The 18,121-nt window shown below is 40.2% G+C and overlaps 1 protein-coding gene across 1 annotated transcript in view; it reads left to right on the top strand.

The window, feature by feature from the left end:
• LOC146064271 (putative cation-transporting ATPase 13A4) overlaps positions 1–18,121 on the top strand; it is a 142,484-nt gene that overhangs the window by 61,440 nt on the left and 62,923 nt on the right. The window contains exons 13-15 of the mRNA XM_083177555.1: positions 7,586–7,647; positions 9,978–10,128; positions 10,917–11,003. Coding sequence (XP_083033681.1) covers positions 7,586–7,647; positions 9,978–10,128; positions 10,917–11,003 — 300 coding nt within the window. The remainder of the gene's footprint in view (positions 1–7,585; positions 7,648–9,977; positions 10,129–10,916; positions 11,004–18,121) is intronic.

The raw sequence follows: 18,121 nt of genomic DNA, 5'->3' as shown, positions 1-18,121 counted from the left end.
CGGTGTCTTAGATCTGCAAGCGTTGTAGATGGTCGGTGACATCTAATGATTTCTGCACGGCACGTAACCTGCGAATGGATGTTTATGCTAAACATCCATTCACATGCGTGCAGGGAAATCGGCGTGCGAGGGGGTGTGGGGGGGGGCAGGGGGTGGACGGTCCTGTGGGCAGGCAGCAGGGTTTAGATGACCCGCAAATCTACTTTGTGGGTAAACCATAATGACCCTCCATAGTTCTGGGCTCTGGGGAGTTCAGTGGAAATTGCATAGTCAAAATAGACCATACACAATATAACATTTAATAAATACATGTTAGGAGATCTAGGTCTCTATATATTCATTTGTGATGACAGTGTAACTTTTCTACTTTTGCTTGTGACTGCTATGAAAAATCTTCTCCCCACCAACAACATAGTGCTAAGATGATATTTATTTATTTTCCAACTAATCGTGGTCTCCTCTGTACATGCGCATGTCATGCCACTTATATATCATTTTTCAGGGGTATGTACTTATAGTCCTTCATTAACTAAGACAGGAGCTTATGGGACCATTTTGCTTTTGGGTTCAGACCCAGCCGCACAACTGCACACATTTGTTTTAAGAACAAAATGAGCTCTATAAATGTGCCTTAGGGTTTTTCCTATGAACTTGTCTTATGCTGTGTACACACCTGGCTGACTTCTTGACCAAGCGCAGGATTTGCTGGCACAGCTGCCGATTTACTGTAGTAGTTGTAAATACTTACTAATCTTAATATACCACTCAATATTTTGGGCACGGCATCCGTCCAGCTGTGATATATATATATAACAAGAAGTGAGATGTGCGCCTCCTAGTGCAATATGTCAATGTTCGTACTCTTCCCTCCACCACATAGAGGGAGACTGACAGCACCCCAATAATTCAAGGAGTACCGTTATTGGTGGTAATCCACCACTGCTTTTTGCACAAAATTCAGAAATAAGTATCCACCGTCCACCAGGAAAATTCTTCGCTTAATACTGGGACCCTTTTTCTCAAGTACACATGTATGGGAGATAAGAGCAACAAAAGAAGGAGACAATAGTGTAATACAGTATCTGTGGGTGACAATAGACGTACAATCACTCTATACGTCTATAGACAATGAAAAGGGCATAGAATCATGCATGAAATTTTTGAAATTGGATCAAGATTTGGAAAATGATCATAGGGACTTCATTGGCATTTTAATCAGATTCATTTTAACTCACAATTATTTTAAATTTTTAGAACTGTTTTACCTGCAAATATGGGGAACAGCTATGGGGACTGTGTTTGCTCCCAGCTTCGCCAATTTGCACATGGGAAGTTGACTGGACTGCGAGGGACAAATGGAAATATACAAAAAACGCTTTAAGGAGAGGGAATACCCGGAAACAGTCTTAGAAGAGTCAATGGAGAGAGTGAAATAAATGGACAGAAAGGACTTATTAAAATATAAAAATAAGACGGTGAGGGAAGATAGGATCAATTTTATTACCACTTTTAATGATCAAGAGCAGAGTGTTAGGAGAATCCTAACCAAACATTGGGATATCCTGCATACAGACCCAGTTCTGACAAAAATTCTCCCACCCAGACCAGACATTGTTTTTAAAAAAAGCCAAAAACCTTAAAGATAATCTGGCACCAAGCCTGTTGACGAAAAGAAAGGCCGGAGCCACCAATCCCTGGGCTCAAGTGACAGGGTTTTATAGATGTAACAAGTGCAATATTTGCCAATTTGCACATCCAGATGGAAAAACTTTTAAAAATTTTAGTGGCACACTGTCTTATAAACTAAAAAGTCTGGTCAATTGCAATACTTGTTGTGTGGTCTACATGCTTGAGTGCGGTTGTGGCCTCAAGTATGTAGGTAAAACCAAACGAAATATGAAAATTAGAATGCAGGAGCATATCAGAGGAATAAGGAACAAGGTTGAAAGCCATACTATCCCTAGACACTTTAAAAGATACCATAATAGCAGTACGGATGATTTTAAATTTAAAGTATTAGAACATGTAACCCTCAGCCCCAGAGGGGGGGACAGGGAAAATGTATTATCAAGGCGTGAAATGTACTGGATACACCAATTGGGCACGTTGGCACCGAATGGCCTTAATGACAATTATGAATTGGCGCCATTCCTAGGAGAATATCCATTTTTTGCTGCTATTATTTGTATTGTGTTTTTATAGATATGTATTTTATATTTTTTTGTGTTTATATTGGTCCGGTATTTATTAATGTTTTTTATTCTCTGCATTGCACTTTGATTGTGATAGCCGTTTATGGTGGGAGGGGCTGCGGAGTGGCACTGTGACCGAACAAACCCGCTACCCCCCTTTCATTATTACCCCCCTTTTTCATTATTACATTTTTTTCATTATTACGTTTCTGTCAGCTTGTTAAAAAGAAAGAGGTATTTCTTGTCGTTCCCCCGGAAAGATTGTACTGATTGAATCATATGAACTGAAAGACCTTGTATACCTTAAAGGAAAGTCCGGGCGATCGAAAGTATAACAAGACGTCCGGCAACTACTAGGAGTGTACGCGTGCAACCATGGTGACGGACGTTACCATGGAGAAGCAGCCGCGCACTCCGGAAGAACGTGTGTGTCAGAGACGCGTAAGTGAGAAGCCGTGGTACGACTCTCACCCGCGCCTGAAACACGTAAGCCTGCTCAGTTTCGAGTGGGCACATATAGAAAGTGCCGGTACACATACGGATTACCGCGATTGCGGGTTTTTTAAATTCTATAGTTTGATATGTTTTAAAGAACCGGAAGTCCTTTGCGTTCCACTGGGACTTCCGGTAATGAGGTTATGCGTTCCATATAGTGTAAACGTGTTTATCCCGGAAGTGAATACTTGCGATTGGCGGGATTTTTTAACAGGAAATGGGTTAAATACAACCTATTTAAACAGGGCTTTGGAGTGAAGCAGTCACACTCCTGAGGAAGTCCAGCCGGAAGGGCAAGGACGAAACGCGTCGAGGTGACTGGTTCTGCCATATTGGTGATGGACTGACTTCATCTTATATCAGATAAGCTGAAAAAGAATTTTTTCATTGTACGGAGATATTATTGTTTGTGTTGGGAATAAAAATGGTGTAAATTTTATTACACTATTGTCTCCTTCTTTTGTTGCTCTTATCTCCCATACATGTGTACTTGAGAAAAAGGGTCCCAGTATTAAGCGAAGAATTTTCCTGGTGGACGGTGGATACTTATTTCTGAATTTTGTGCAAAAAGCAGTGGTGGATTACCACCAATAACGGTACTCCTTGAATTATTGGGGTGCTGTCAGTCTCCCTCTATGTGGTGGAGGGAAGAGTACGAACATTGACATATTGCACTAGGAGGCGCACATCTCACTTCTTGTTTTCTAGATTACTTTTGAAAAGGGCTTTCACGAACAGAAACCCATTGGAGGAGTGCTGCCGCCCTGAAACGGAGGGAGAGTGCATAAAAAGTACAGACAGAGTTGATTTTTGGACTCAATAACTCAGTGACATTTATTGAGGGTGGACTTAGTTTTGTTTGCACAAGAATACCACCACTTTCGTTATATATATATATATATATATATATAAAAATGGAAAGTACCTAACCGTCCGCGCCCTAATAGTGGCTAGCAGCAACTCTGAAAGTCCCCTGTTAGCCGGGACTCAAGACAGATAGAGATACAAAAAAAGGGAACAGAGTGCGCATAAAGGTGAAGGTACACAACTTTTTTCCTCAGTTATAAAATTTATTCAATAAAAGCCTACAATTCGGCTCATATAAAATACACAATACATATAGTAATTTTAGAAATAACCATTGACATAATGTACAATTTTCCAATACAACAGCAGGCCCAATGCGTTTCGTCAACTATGTGACTTCATCAGGGGCATTCGATGACTTGGTTGACACAGATACAGTTGCACTGTAAATAGTAATAAAATACGTCAAGGAAAATATGTATCGCATTTTCAAAAATGACAAAAAATAAGAAAAGGTTGGAGAGGACAATGGAGAGAGACAAAAAATGGGCAAACGAATATAAATAATCATAATTTAAATCCTTACTATAATATAGCGAATTACCAGCCTGACATTATTAGAAGAAAACAATATTTAGAAAAAACAATGTTTTTGATCAGTCATTATTTAGAAAAAAACAATGTTCTTAGACGAGTTTTTTATCCGATACATTGCGATCTTCAATTGTGGAAGTATTTTTTATATAACCCACTCTGACAACAATTTATAATATACATATACCAACAAAAAAGAAAAAAAAAGAAAAAGGTACCTTTATGCAGTATCTCAAAATGAATGGGTACAGAAAAAAGTTTTTTTGCAGGAAAATATCTGGATGGAGAAATTCACAATGTCCGGGGGTTAGAATTTTATTCCCCTTTTAATATATTGCACCGTCACCAACACCGTATATAAGTGGGCTACTGAAAAATGGTACAGCGGGACTTACATTTCACCAGCTAACAGCGCTCTTGTTATAACTGGCCCATACAAATAAACAGTGTTTTGTCCCAATTACCCTGAGTACACCCACTCAGTGGCAGATGTCAACATCCAGGTCAGCTTCAAATATAAACATAAAGACCTAGTCAGTCAATATACATAGTAGGTCAACCTATATAGGACAGTGATTACCAGCAGGAGCATTAATAGCCCAAGAAAAAAACAAAACCAAAAGGTACTTACATAATGCTGTATGACTAGGAAGTAACCTCTAGTGTATCCAATAGCAGAATGACAGCCTATACCCAGGTAAGGCTATATATAGGTCCAGATCGAAAACGTCACTTCCTGTTTAAGCTTTAATTAAGGGTTTACCACCTTATAGCTTAATAAAGCTCTGCCGCCAATATACGTGGGTCCCACTATAAAAAACCTATATCAGTCACCCCGCTAATGCCGGGGGAGGTTACAGGACATACAGAAAGGCTGCCGCTGACCTAAAAAAGTCAAACGGCATACGAGCGGTGCGTTCCAATTCGCCGCCATTTTTAATTCAATGGAACGCACAAGACGCGTCACACTTCCGCTCGGCAGAGTTTCCTGCGTTCCAAGTGGACGCCATTTTTTCCTATGGAACGCAAGCAGGTTCCAGTAAACCCGCTTCCCCTACACTCAGAAAATATGTGGACTGTAGAATCGTTAACTGACCTATTATTAATATCAACTAATGGTGACATTTAGAGTGACACATCACCCATAGCGACCTCTATGAGTGCTTTAAATAACCCCATTATAATCAACTAACCCAGTGAACTCTGACAGTGTGCGTTCCAAAATCCACGCCATTTTAAATCATGGAACGCAAACATACACGATCCATGGCTCCCAAAACTGGGAAAAAACTTTTTATTTATAAATGAAAACTACTATATGATAAACAATGGGAATAAACCCTAAGACTCAATTATTTGTATATTAGATGTCTGTGTACACTATATGTGCTAATTTAAAGTGATACCTACAAATTTAATAAGATCCTGTAAGTGAGTATATTTAGAGTTATTTATTTGAGTATTTTTATAATTTATATATATTTTTATATTAATAAGGTCCTATAAGTGAGTGTATTTAAAGAATTAAATTTAAATATTTTTATATTCATTTTCTATTTTTTATTCATTATTACTATAAATTCTTCTAAATATTTTTATTATAAAAAAAATCCTGATGTGGTGTACAAATGAACTAAATCTATTTATCCCAGTGATGGGAAAGTGTATCATAATAAAATATTATGCCATTGGTAGACCCCATTTTGGTTAACCTCTAAAGGTCATTACAGCCGAAAAAATCTATCTTCATCCGGACACAAACAGTGATTTAAAAAAACCCGGATATGGGCTTACTAGAATTCATGAAAAATGCTCCTGCCGGTACACCACTTACCTATTTCCATCGAGATAGTATCTAAGATCAAAAAGATAATGATCAAACAATTACGTACATTAGTAACCAATATAACGTAAAATAAAAACAATAAATAAAGAAAGGGAGAAGAGAGAAAACAGAAAATGAGATGAGGAGGGGTAAAGGCTACAGGAATGCCACTATGTCCACGCCTTCATTTAATCCACTTGGTGTAAGGGAATTTAAGGAGTAGATCCAGAAGCTTTCCTTCTTAATTAGTTCTTGGCCCCTATTCCCTCCTCTGGGATTCGCTGGTACATGCTCCAGAATAGTAAATTTAAAATTCTCTTTGGTAACTGAGGAATTGTGTTTCTCCAAATAGTGCCTAGGGAGGCTGTGTACCTTGACTTTGTTCCTGATGTTACGCATATGTTCTTGTATCCTCAGTTTAATCTGTCTAATAGTCTTCCCGACATAAATTAAGTTGCAACTACAGGTAATCTTGTAGACCACATGATCAGAATTGCAGGTCACTGCATCTTTAATTCTGTACTCCCTGCCATTCTCCAACATGTGGTGAAAGGGAGCTTTCTCCAAAAAGGGGCAACAAATACACTTGTTGCACGGTAGAGTTCCAGGTTTTTTGGTTAAAAAATGAACTCCTTTTGGAGTGGATGGAGATTGAGGTTTCATTCTGCTCGGTGCCAGAATCGATTTTAGATTCCTGGCCCAGCGGAAGACCAGGTTCGGCCTGGGAGGTAGATGTTGACCGAGAATAGGATCTCGTAAAAGAATAGACCAGTGCTTCTCCAGCAGCTTTTTGATTTGGTAATTTTCGCAATTAAATTGCGTTACAAATGGTCTGCTTTTAAATTCTTTTGGGGTCTTCTCGGATTTAGAAAGTAGCTCATCTCTTCCATGTGAAAAGGCTTTCAACCTGGCTTCTTCTATAAACTCTACTTTATAGCCCCTTTCTACAAAACGATCAAATAGAAGCTGTGATTAGGACTGAAGCTCACTATCGTCACTGCAATTATGCCTTATTCTCAAAAATTGTGCATATGGCACACTGTTCTTCCATGCTGGAAAATGGCAGCTCGTCGCTGGGATAAAGCTGTTGGCATCCACAGACTTAAAATGCGTACGGGTAGTGATTTCATTACCAGGTGTTCCCTCCAATTCCAAATCCAAGAATTCGATCTTAGTAGGGTTGGACTTGAACGTGAATTTAAGGTTGAGGTCGTTGTTATGGATATGTGACATGAAATCAGAAATGCTGGACTCATCTCCATGCCAGATCAAGAGTAGATCGTCTATGTATCTCCTATATAGAATTATGTTGGTTTCAAACCGAGACCCATAGACGAACTGCTCTTCCCAGGCCCGCATATATATATATAGCTGTACTGCAGAACTGACCTAATATATCTGTGAATGACATCGTTCATATATTCCGTGTACATATACACCAAACCGCTACAAATATATCCTTCATCACTCAAACAATATATCTTTCTTTTTAAATCAGAAAATATTAATAACCCTTCTATCACTCAGAACTTCAATTGTTTCTTACTATAAGATTAATTTAAACAATGACAAAGTAATTTTGGGCATATGGTAACATTTTACACTGTAATACATAGAATGGACTCACAGTATCAACTTTAGGAGACTAATGCATATATTTCTATTTACCTAGACAGGCACATTGACAGAAGACATCCTAGCTTTATATGGCATTCTTCCTTGTGATAACAGTCGGTAAGTTTCAAGTAATTAATCAATAAGAAAATATGTAGCAGATGATAACACAATCTTTTTTCTTATTATAATTAGCGTTCATTTTTACGGCCAGCTTATGGTTTTACTGCGCAGAACATAGGATACAACATTAAGGCCCTTATTTTGGTTGGTGCGGTAATATCCGCGTGCGTTCGTGCCGCAGATGTTTTGTGTCTGCACATGTGCAGAGGCATCTCTGTGCATGTGCGAGCGGGGCATACAGGCAAATTCCGCATGAAATGTGAACACTACGAACAGGGGGTGGAGAGGGGCGTGAAGGGCTATTTGGGCTCATTTCCATATGCATACGCCCCGCGTTTCATGGGCGTTCCCATGAAAACGCTGGGCGTCCGTATGGTAATGCGGCCGTGACGCACGTGTAGGGGGCGGACATATGACATTGCCGGATGTCAGCTGCCCGCCCAAATCCCTGCTTTTGCACGGAGAAATGCCCGTGTGGTCTGAGGTTGTGGGAGCTGGTGGAACACTCGGTCCTGCATTCGATGGTCTGCGACCATCGAATGATGGGGGAGGTTACCTGAGATGGAGGAGGCGTATTCCTTGAGAAATACACTTGCGGTACGTGCGGACAGCTTTTTACCGCGTTCGGACGGAGTTGGCGATCCGTATGGAAGGCGGGGTTTAGGACGCACGGTCTTGGCCTCATATTCGGATCCGGCTCCACCGATCAGAATAAGGGCCATAGTGACATTGCAAAACATGAGAGATCATAAAGGACATTTAATAGTTTGTAAAGTTAAATAAATACATAACTACATAATTACAATATGAATATTAAACAATTCTATATAGGTCAGAAAAGGAGCTTGCAGAGAGATTACATTCTGCAGGACCGATGGCTGTAGACCTAGAGCTTGATCCAATTAGGGGCCTGATTCAGACCCGCATGCTCGGCAGCGTATATTTGCCTCTGCTGCCCGGCAAACGCCCACCCCCCTGCAGCCAGCGCCGGCTGCATCCCCTCAGTAACATGTGAGGGGATGTGTCCGAGAACACATCCCCTTGCATGTTGCTGAAGGAGACAGAAATTATTCGATGGTCGTCAATCATTGAATGATTTCTCTCCCCTTTGAAAATAAAAGTCAGTGAAAAACAACTTTAATTTCTGCTGGAGATGGCCGAAAAGGGGGTAGGCACTGACGTCATGTAATGTCACCCACCCGCCCACAGCAGGCATCGGCCCCCTGCATTTCCAGGGGGATGCCTAGTGTTTTCATCGGGATGCCCATTAATCTCTGGGCATGCCCCTGCTCCGGCCCGCTGTCCACTCCCACCTGCCACCTCTGGGGCGAACAGCTCAGCGAGTGTGAAACTCCCCACAGAAATTAGCTTTCGACGTCTTCATATGCGTAAATACGCTCATGCGGAACGGGCCGAATTAGCTTTTCGCACAAAAAACTCAAATTATCTCTGAATAAGCAATGCCAGTTTGGAAGCGGATTAAAGTTTGTTGTGAGAAAGCAGGAACCAATTTACACCTGGCACAGGTAGGAGGAGGGACCGCAGGGGAACGACCAGCGTTTTATTGGTGTCTCCATAAAAAAGCTGGGAATGCAGGCAGGACGATGCCTATGTGGGGCGGGTTGCTGACATCACATGATGCCAGCGCCCACCCCCTTTTTGACCATTTCCTTTCAGGATAAAAGTACAGATGGAGCCCCTCTCTTCCATTGCAAAGATTAAACATCTTTAAGTATAGACTTTTATCCATGAACGGAGAAAAAAAATCATTCGATGGTCAGCGACAATTAAATGATTTTTCGTCCAGGGGGCCGCATGCGAGGGAATGTGTTCGCATAAACATCCCGTTGCACATTAGCGAGGGGTTTTGGGTGGCGGGAGGGCTAGGCATTCAGGGGGCAGCAGGCGCTGCTTCAGTGGAGATGGACTATGGCCGCCACTTGCTGAGCTGAAAGGCGACCCAGGCAGCAGTGCGCACTGAGCTGGTCCCGCTTCGTGCATATCTAATGAGCGTGGACCCAGCGCAGTGCATATTTAATGAGCGGGTCCCCCCGTGCATAAACTTAATTTGTTCAAAATTTATAGTTTGCCATTTTATTTATATGGGCAGTTGCAATATATTTTTTTGTGCTGTTTCTCAAACATGGAAAGGTTTTTCAGTATTATAATAGTAAATGGATGCACTTACCTTGTACCAAGGTCAGTGAAAATGTTCTTTTTGAGAGCGTGGGGGTTCTGTTTGGTTCCTAGTCAGTTCGACAAATCACATTGTTATGTAGCCAGATACACATAAAATGCCGCACATTATTTGCAACAAATCTTTTTAGTTTTCAGGATGAGATTTCCTTCGGTTCTTCCCCAACTCTAACTTGGTGCCGCATATTTGAAGCAATGACTACCTGTCATTCACTTATCAAGCTGGATGGAAAATTACAGGGAGATCCACTGGACTTGAAGATGTTTGAAGGAACTGGTTGGGTAAGTGATTTATCATAATAAGACGATTCAAAAATAGGACATTTTATCTTCAAACAGTGCAACTATACAATACAAACTTATACTCATTTTCCACTGAGATATTGCATGCGAGCCTGATATTTCAGTCAGTAGAAATTAGTAGTATTACAGTTGTTTTTAAAATCTCAGGTCAGATCTGGGATTTGTGGAAAAAGGCCCAATGTTCACATAATTCTATACAAGATTGTCAAACTCTGCTCCCACAGGTTATGGCCCTGCATTAACTAAAATGAGTACAATCCCCTTGTATTAGTATATGCTTTACAGTACAAATGGATAAAGCAGTAGCAAGACACTGGTATCTCAATGGCTCACAGACAATATATAGGTTAAACAGTCAATAGGTCGACACCAAAAGGTCAACATGCACTAGATTGGCATTAATATAAGGTCAACATGGGTCTTCATGAGTTTTTCAATGTTTGTGTACTTTTTCATGATTTACCATCCATGTGGACTCTGATTGGGAACGCAGTATAGTGAGCAAAGTGAGTCATGCAATGGTATACACAACACTTGTTGGGTTCCATGCGCTCAGGTGCCCACATTGACATAACCACCCCCCAAAAAAACTCATGTTGATCTTTTGTTTATGTCGACCTTTTTGTCAATGTTGACTGAGTGCAGGTCAACCTTTACACTGTCTACGTAGACACTGTGAGCTAATCCACACCCCAGACACTCAGAGAACGTAGGCACATGTGCAAAAATATAATCACTTTATTGTTTGCTGTGCTAATTCATAACAGGAACTTGAAGATTATGAGACAACAATTAATAAAGATGGTCATATGATTAGCTGCACAATGGTAAAACCTGGTCCTGAAGCTAAAAAGGCAAGTCCAACGTGTTTCTTTGTTATTTACAAATAATATCTTAGCATAAGTATTTTTCACATATTGGGTGAGATTTAGTGAATTTACCGTTTTTTACAAAGTGCGATTTTGTCCTAAATCGCCCTTTATCACACTTTTAAAAAATCGCACTTTTGCTGTGAATTCGCATCTTTAATGAGATGCGAATTTGCAGCAAAAAGTGCGGTAAAGTACGATATAGTGCAAATTTTATGCTAGAAAATATGCGATTTTCAGTCATGTGTTAAAAAAAAAAGTGGAAAAAAAACCCGGCGTGGGGTCCCCCCTCATGAGCATAACCAGCCTCGGGCTCAAAGAGCCCGTTCTGGTTTCATAAAATCACAGGCACAAACAAGTTGGGGTTCCCTGGATTTTATAAAACCAGCACCAGGCTCAAGGGTCGGTCTTGGTTCCCAAAATACGGGGGACAAAATGAGTAGGGGTCCCCCATATTTCAAGAACCAGCACCAGGCCCAACCAGCCAGCAGGGTAATGCCACAGCCGGGGGGAGACTTTTTATACAAGTCCCCCCGGCCAAAGCAGGAGGAGTCTGTGAATTTATTGCAGCTTCACCACTTTCTCCCTGAGACCAAGACGTGTCCTAATGGCCATCCAGTGCGACTCAATGTGAAGGAGCGGATGTGGCGCTGCCATATAAGAAGCTGCGGAAAAAAGGTTAGCGTCCGGGCTGCACAGTGGTTTCGTGGATGCCATCTCACGTTCATGACGCTGATACGGTTCGTGTTTTGTTGGGCAGAGGAGCTAACCAGCATCACGTTTTGTGAGCACCATCTCTCCATTTCTAAAAAAAACACTGTGCAGTTTAACAACCTTTTGCGGGAGGCCTGCACTGTGGACCTAATGTCGCAGCCCCAATGCCGGATTGGCGGTCCAGGGAAAATAGTTGAGGTGAATGAGAGCCTCTTTGTACAGAGGAAAAGTCATGTGGGATGCATGCTGCCTCAACAGTGGCTGTTCGGAGGCATTTCCAGAGACACCGATGAGTGTTTTGTGACACCTTTCGAAAGACGTGACGCCAGCACCCTGATGGCCGCCATCAACAAACACATCGAATCGGGGATGACTATATACTCGGATTGCTGTTGTGCATATAACAAAGAGCAGCTGGAGCAGGCAGGGTACCACCATGCACGGGTGAACCACCTGTACAATTTCGTTGATCCGGACACTGGGGTTCACTCCCAAAATATTGAACGCCTTTGGGGATCATGTAAGTGGCGCAACCTACAGTAGTTCATTTGATGAAAGACTGTTGGTGCAGAAAACGCTTTCCAGTGTATTCTTTATGACTTAACTCTGCTACCACAGGCTGACAAAGCAGACGACACAGATACAGACACAACTGCATCCACTTCTGCTGCAGTTTCTGTCAATGCAGAATCAGAAAAATAATTTTTATTTTTTTCTTCTTGATAATTTCGATATTATTATACTTTTATTAAGTTGCTTTCTTCTTCTTTATTATTAACTAAAATCCAGTTACCAGTTAACACATGTCATCATTACTGTCTCAGATGTATGATATGGCAGGTATGAATGCGTCCCTGAAACACCCCCACTATCCAGGCCAGCCCGAAGCGTGACAAGCGGATGCGTTCCGCGTCCTCCCGACCTTTTCATACCCCCACTATACACATCGGCGTGGAGTTGATTTAATAAAGTGTGGGGGGCGCAGCGAGCCACCGAGCCCGAAGCGTGGAGAGCGGACGCTTCGGGCTGGTGTGGATAGTGGGGGTTTAAAAAGGAGGCATTTGCCAGTATGTAACACGGAGCACTGACAAATGTGTCCTTTATTGTGCACGAGACACATTTGCACACCGCACCCCTCCTTTGTGCGGGAGACACACGCGCTACCAAACCCCTAAACCTGTCGGCAGTGTTGCCGTACCCTGCCACAATACTAACTGAGAAGCACAAGTGTCTCATACAGGTGAAGCGCCTCTCCGCCAGTGCCCGCATGATCACCTCTCTGCCGGCATCTGCCAGCGCAGGGGATCTGGTGGTTACCAGCACTCTGTGAGAGGCACTCACTACACTTGCCAGGGACAGAGCTGCAGCTCCCGGGGACAAGAACAAGAATATTGGGAATCTCCTGGCTACTCAATGCGCTATATATATAATATAAAGTGTCACAGTAGGTGATAAAAGTAAATGGTACTTCCCCTTTAATGTGTTTTCTCCCAATAGGGGGGTTCCAACAACGAATAATGTAACGTCCAATAGATGTTTTTCAAAAGTCCAAAAGTCCAGTATACATTTTCATCAGATGATACATAGGATGAAAGATAGAGTAATAGGAAGGTTAGTGTCCCTCAGTGGTTAGTACTCTTGAAGTATTAATAAGATCTTCTCTTTATTAGGCAGCGTACCCCCACTCACACAATCAGGTAAAATAAAAAACCTATAAAGGTTTCTTTTTCCTCTTTCACCAAAGATATGAATACGAAAGGATGGGCGTACCCCCACTCACTCTCAGACGTATAGGGTTACTCCTATCAAGGTATCTTTTACACGATCAGGCACCATATCGTACCATTTACTCACATCCAGAACTTGTTGGTAAAACTTATCAAGGTATCTTTTTATTCATATAGCGTACCACACTCACGAGGTAAGTAGCAGGAACCAAGCGCATCAAGGTATCTTTGTATTTTCTATTTCTCCATAAAGAAATGTGGCGCATATGTAAAAAAGTCAATTTTTATTTTTCCATAATAAACACCACACAAAATATGAAAAAGTTAAAACAGGTAAAAAAATTCATTAAAAAAGTTTTGGAAAGCAACCCTGCGCCCCAAATGGTAACCTGGGAGGATCACACATGAGAGATCTCAAACTCACTGATAGATGGAAAAAGGTCCGGACCAAGTGAATTGGATACTATCCCAGGGTTATCTCCGCGGTGATGGACGGCTGCAGGATGCAAGTTCAGATGGTAAAAAATCCCCAAAGTGTCAACGCGTTTCGGCTCATCTAGAGCCTTTTTCAAGACATGGGGACTGAGATTTGGTGCAAGATATTTATACTAGAGACAACCAATCAGATCATAACAGGAAATTGTCATGTTCATACAATAACAAATCAAAATATACGTCGCAAAAACCATACATTCTGAAAGCCATAACTTATATTGACTGGATATAACATCGTTGTACAATTCATGATTAAAAATTCACATCGTGCCGGGAATGAACTTATTTAATATAATTATTTCATTGGCTGAATTTTCCGTCACTCTAAATAAGTCCGGAAATAGTCTCTACAAATGGCCGCCAAATGGAATGCAAATGCGTTCCACCATTTAGTTTCCACCTTTTCAGTGAGGATACCAGATTTATTTGGTATTCGACCTGTCTATAAGACGAACGTAGTTTAAACTTTAAACGTGTGGAAAAAAAGGATCTCTATATCTAACTAAAATAGGTTTCCAAACCAGCATCTAGGGCGGGCGCATATTATATGCGTCATTACTCCGTACAGTAAGTCCCTGGAACGCACATTGCGCTCCACGGGACGTAATATCCGGTATCTAATCTCCCGTGGAACGCATCATGCGCTCCACGGGACGGCATATCCGGATTAAGGAATGGAAGGGGACGGACGGAAGGAATGGAGGGGACGGACGTGATCAGAAAAAATGGATGGCATCCAGAAATATGTATGGAACGCAATCTGCGTTTCATCTATATGATGACTACATTAATCTATTTCAGAGAAAAAAATATTCGAGAATGTTATACTAAAAGACTAAATATTAAAGAAGTTCCTTCGGCATATAGTTAAACATAGTAAATCCAATGGTACATAAAGGCACATTGATATAAAGTATTTTACACGTTCCCTTTTCAATATATACAGAGAAGATAATAATACATATGTAATGCACAACTCTTATAAATTATACAAAAGTGGAAAAGTAATACTATCAATTTTCTCCATGGGTATATATATATGCAAATGATGACTTTTTTTCTCTCCGTCATTTTAATTCTGCAAACATAAAAGGTACAGATATAACCTGGTATTAATAAAATGCATAAAACCATTCAGAGCATTACACTACAAAAACCATTTGACTTCGAAGTCTTTGTTTAGACCGGATGGTATCAAAGTTTTTAGTTTATGAATATACTTCATTTCTTCTTTAGCCAATATTTTAGAAGTATCACTGTTTCTGATTGTCCCTTTAATTACTTTTAATCCTGCAAATAGTTTTATATGATTACACGAGCAGTTGTGCATATCTTTAAAGTGGGAGGAAAGGGCATGGTTCTCAAAGCCCTTTTTAATATTTCTCAGGTGTTCGCTAATTCGAGTCTTCAACGGTCGTGAAGTCCTCCCTATGTAAAATTTCCCACAACTGCACTGAATGGTATAAATTACGTTTTTCGTGTGACATGTAATAAAGTCTTTAATCTCCACTTCCTTTCCATTTATAGTTATATTCTTAAATTTTGAAATTCCATTGGGCTCAATATTACGGCAACCCATGCAACAACCGCAACGATGGAAACCGTGTGTTCGGTTTTGTTTTATTCTCCCCTCATTAGCATGTACACTGGAGACTAATTTAGATTTCAAATTTGGAGCCTTCCTATATATATGAGTGGGCTTCACAGGAAGTAATGATCCTATCACTGGGTCCATTTTAAGGACGGCCCAGTGCTTTTTTACAATATTTTCTATTTTACGATGTTTGATATTAAATTGAGTAATAAAGGCCCAATCATATTTTGAATTTTTTGGATTTTTTTCTTTTGATTCAAACATTTTATTTCTGTCTTGTTGACTAATTGTTTCAATCGTATCTTGTATTGCTCCCAATACAAGATACGATTGAAACAATTAGTCAACAAGACAGAAATAAAATGTTTGAATCAAAAGAAAAAAATCCAAAAAATTCAAAATATGATTGGGCCTTTATTACTCAATTTAATATCAAACATCGTAAAATAGAAAATATTGTAAAAAAGCACTGGGCCGTCCTTAAAATGGACCCAGTGATAGGATCATTACTTCCTGTGAAGCCCACTCATATATATAGGAAGGCTCCAAATTTGAAATCTAAATTAGTCTCCAGTGTACATGCTAATGAGGGGAGAATAAAACAAAACCGAACACACGGTTTCCATCGTTGCGGTTGTTGCATGGGTTGCCGTAATATTGAGCCCAATGGAATTTCAAAATTTAAGAATATAACTATAAATGGAAAGGAAGTGGAGATTAAAGACTTTATTACATGTCACACGAAAAACGTAATTTATACCATTCAGTGCAGTTGTGGGAAATTTTACATAGGGAGGACTTCACGACCGTTGAAGACTCGAATTAGCGAACACCTGAGAAATATTAAAAAGGGCTTTGAGAACCATGCCCTTTCCTCCCACTTTAAAGATATGCACAACTGCTCGTGTAATCATATAAAACTATTTGCAGGATTAAAAGTAATTAAAGGGACAATCAGAAACAGTGATACTTCTAAAATATTGGCTAAAGAAGAAATGAAGTATATTCATAAACTAAAAACTTTGATACCATCCGGTCTAAACAAAGACTTCGAAGTCAAATGGTTTTTGTAGTGTAATGCTCTGAATGGTTTTATGCATTTTATTAATACCAGGTTATATCTGTACCTTTTATGTTTGCAGAATTAAAATGACGGAGAGAAAAAAAGTCATCATTTGCATATATATATACCCATGGAGAAAATTGATAGTATTACTTTTCCACTTTTGTATAATTTATAAGAGTTGTGCATTACATATGTATTATTATCTTCTCTGTATATATTGAAAAGGGAACGTGTAAAATACTTTATATCAATGTGCCTTTATGTACCATTGGATTTACTATGTTTAACTATATGCCGAAGGAACTTCTTTAATATTTAGTCTTTTAGTATAACATTCTCGAATATTTTTTTCTCTGAAATAGATTAATGTAGTCATCATATAGATGAAACGCAGATTGCGTTCCATACATATTTCTGGATGCCATCCATTTTTTCTGATCACGTCCGTCCCCTCCATTCCTTCCGTCCGTCCCCTTCCATTCCTTAATCCGGATATGCCGTCCCGTGGAGCGCATGATGCGTTCCACGGGAGATTAGATACCGGATATTACGTCCCGTGGAGCGCAATGTGCGTTCCAGGGACTTACTGTACGGAGTAATGACGCATATAATATGCGCCCGCCCTAGATGCTGGTTTGGAAACCTATTTTAGTTAGATATAGAGATCCTTTTTTTCCACACGTTTAAAGTTTAAACTACGTTCGTCTTATAGACAGGTCGAATACCAAATAAATCTGGTATCCTCACTGAAAAGGTGGAAACTAAATGGTGGAACGCATTTGCATTCCATTTGGCGGCCATTTGTAGAGACTATTTCCGGACTTATTTAGAGTGACGGAAAATTCAGCCAATGAAATAATTATATTAAATAAGTTCATTCCCGGCACGATGTGAATTTTTAATCATGAATTGTACAACGATGTTATATCCAGTCAATATAAGTTATGGCTTTCAGAATGTATGGTTTTTGCGACGTATATTTTGATTTGTTATTGTATGAACATGACAATTTCCTGTTATGATCTGATTGGTTGTCTCTAGTATAAATATCTTGCACCAAATCTCAGTCCCCATGTCTTGAAAAAGGCTCTAGATGAGCCGAAACGCGTTGACACTTTGGGGATTTTTTACCATCTGAACTTGCATCCTGCAGCCGTCCATCACCGCGGAGATAACCCTGGGATAGTATCCAATTCACTTGGTCCGGACCTTTTTCCATCTATCAGTGAGTTTGAGATCTCTCATGTGTGATCCTCCCAGGTTACCATTTGGGGCGCAGGGTTGCTTTCCAAAACTTTTTTAATGAATTTTTTTACCTGTTTTAACTTTTTCATATTTTGTGTGGTGTTTATTATGGAAAAATAAAAATTGACTTTTTTACATATGCGCCACATTTCTTTATGGAGAAATAGAAAATACAAAGATACCTTGATGCGCTTGGTTCCTGCTACTTACCTCGTGAGTGTGGTACGCTATATGAATAAAAAGATACCTTGATAAGTTTTAC

The sequence above is a fragment of the Crinia signifera genome, chromosome 3, assembly GCF_055691185.1.
Source record: "Crinia signifera chromosome 3, ASM5569118v1, whole genome shotgun sequence".
NCBI classification, from domain to species: domain Eukaryota; kingdom Metazoa; phylum Chordata; class Amphibia; order Anura; family Myobatrachidae; genus Crinia; species Crinia signifera.
Note: the sequence above shows the minus strand (reverse complement) of the source record. Positions and strands in the feature narration are given on the sequence as shown.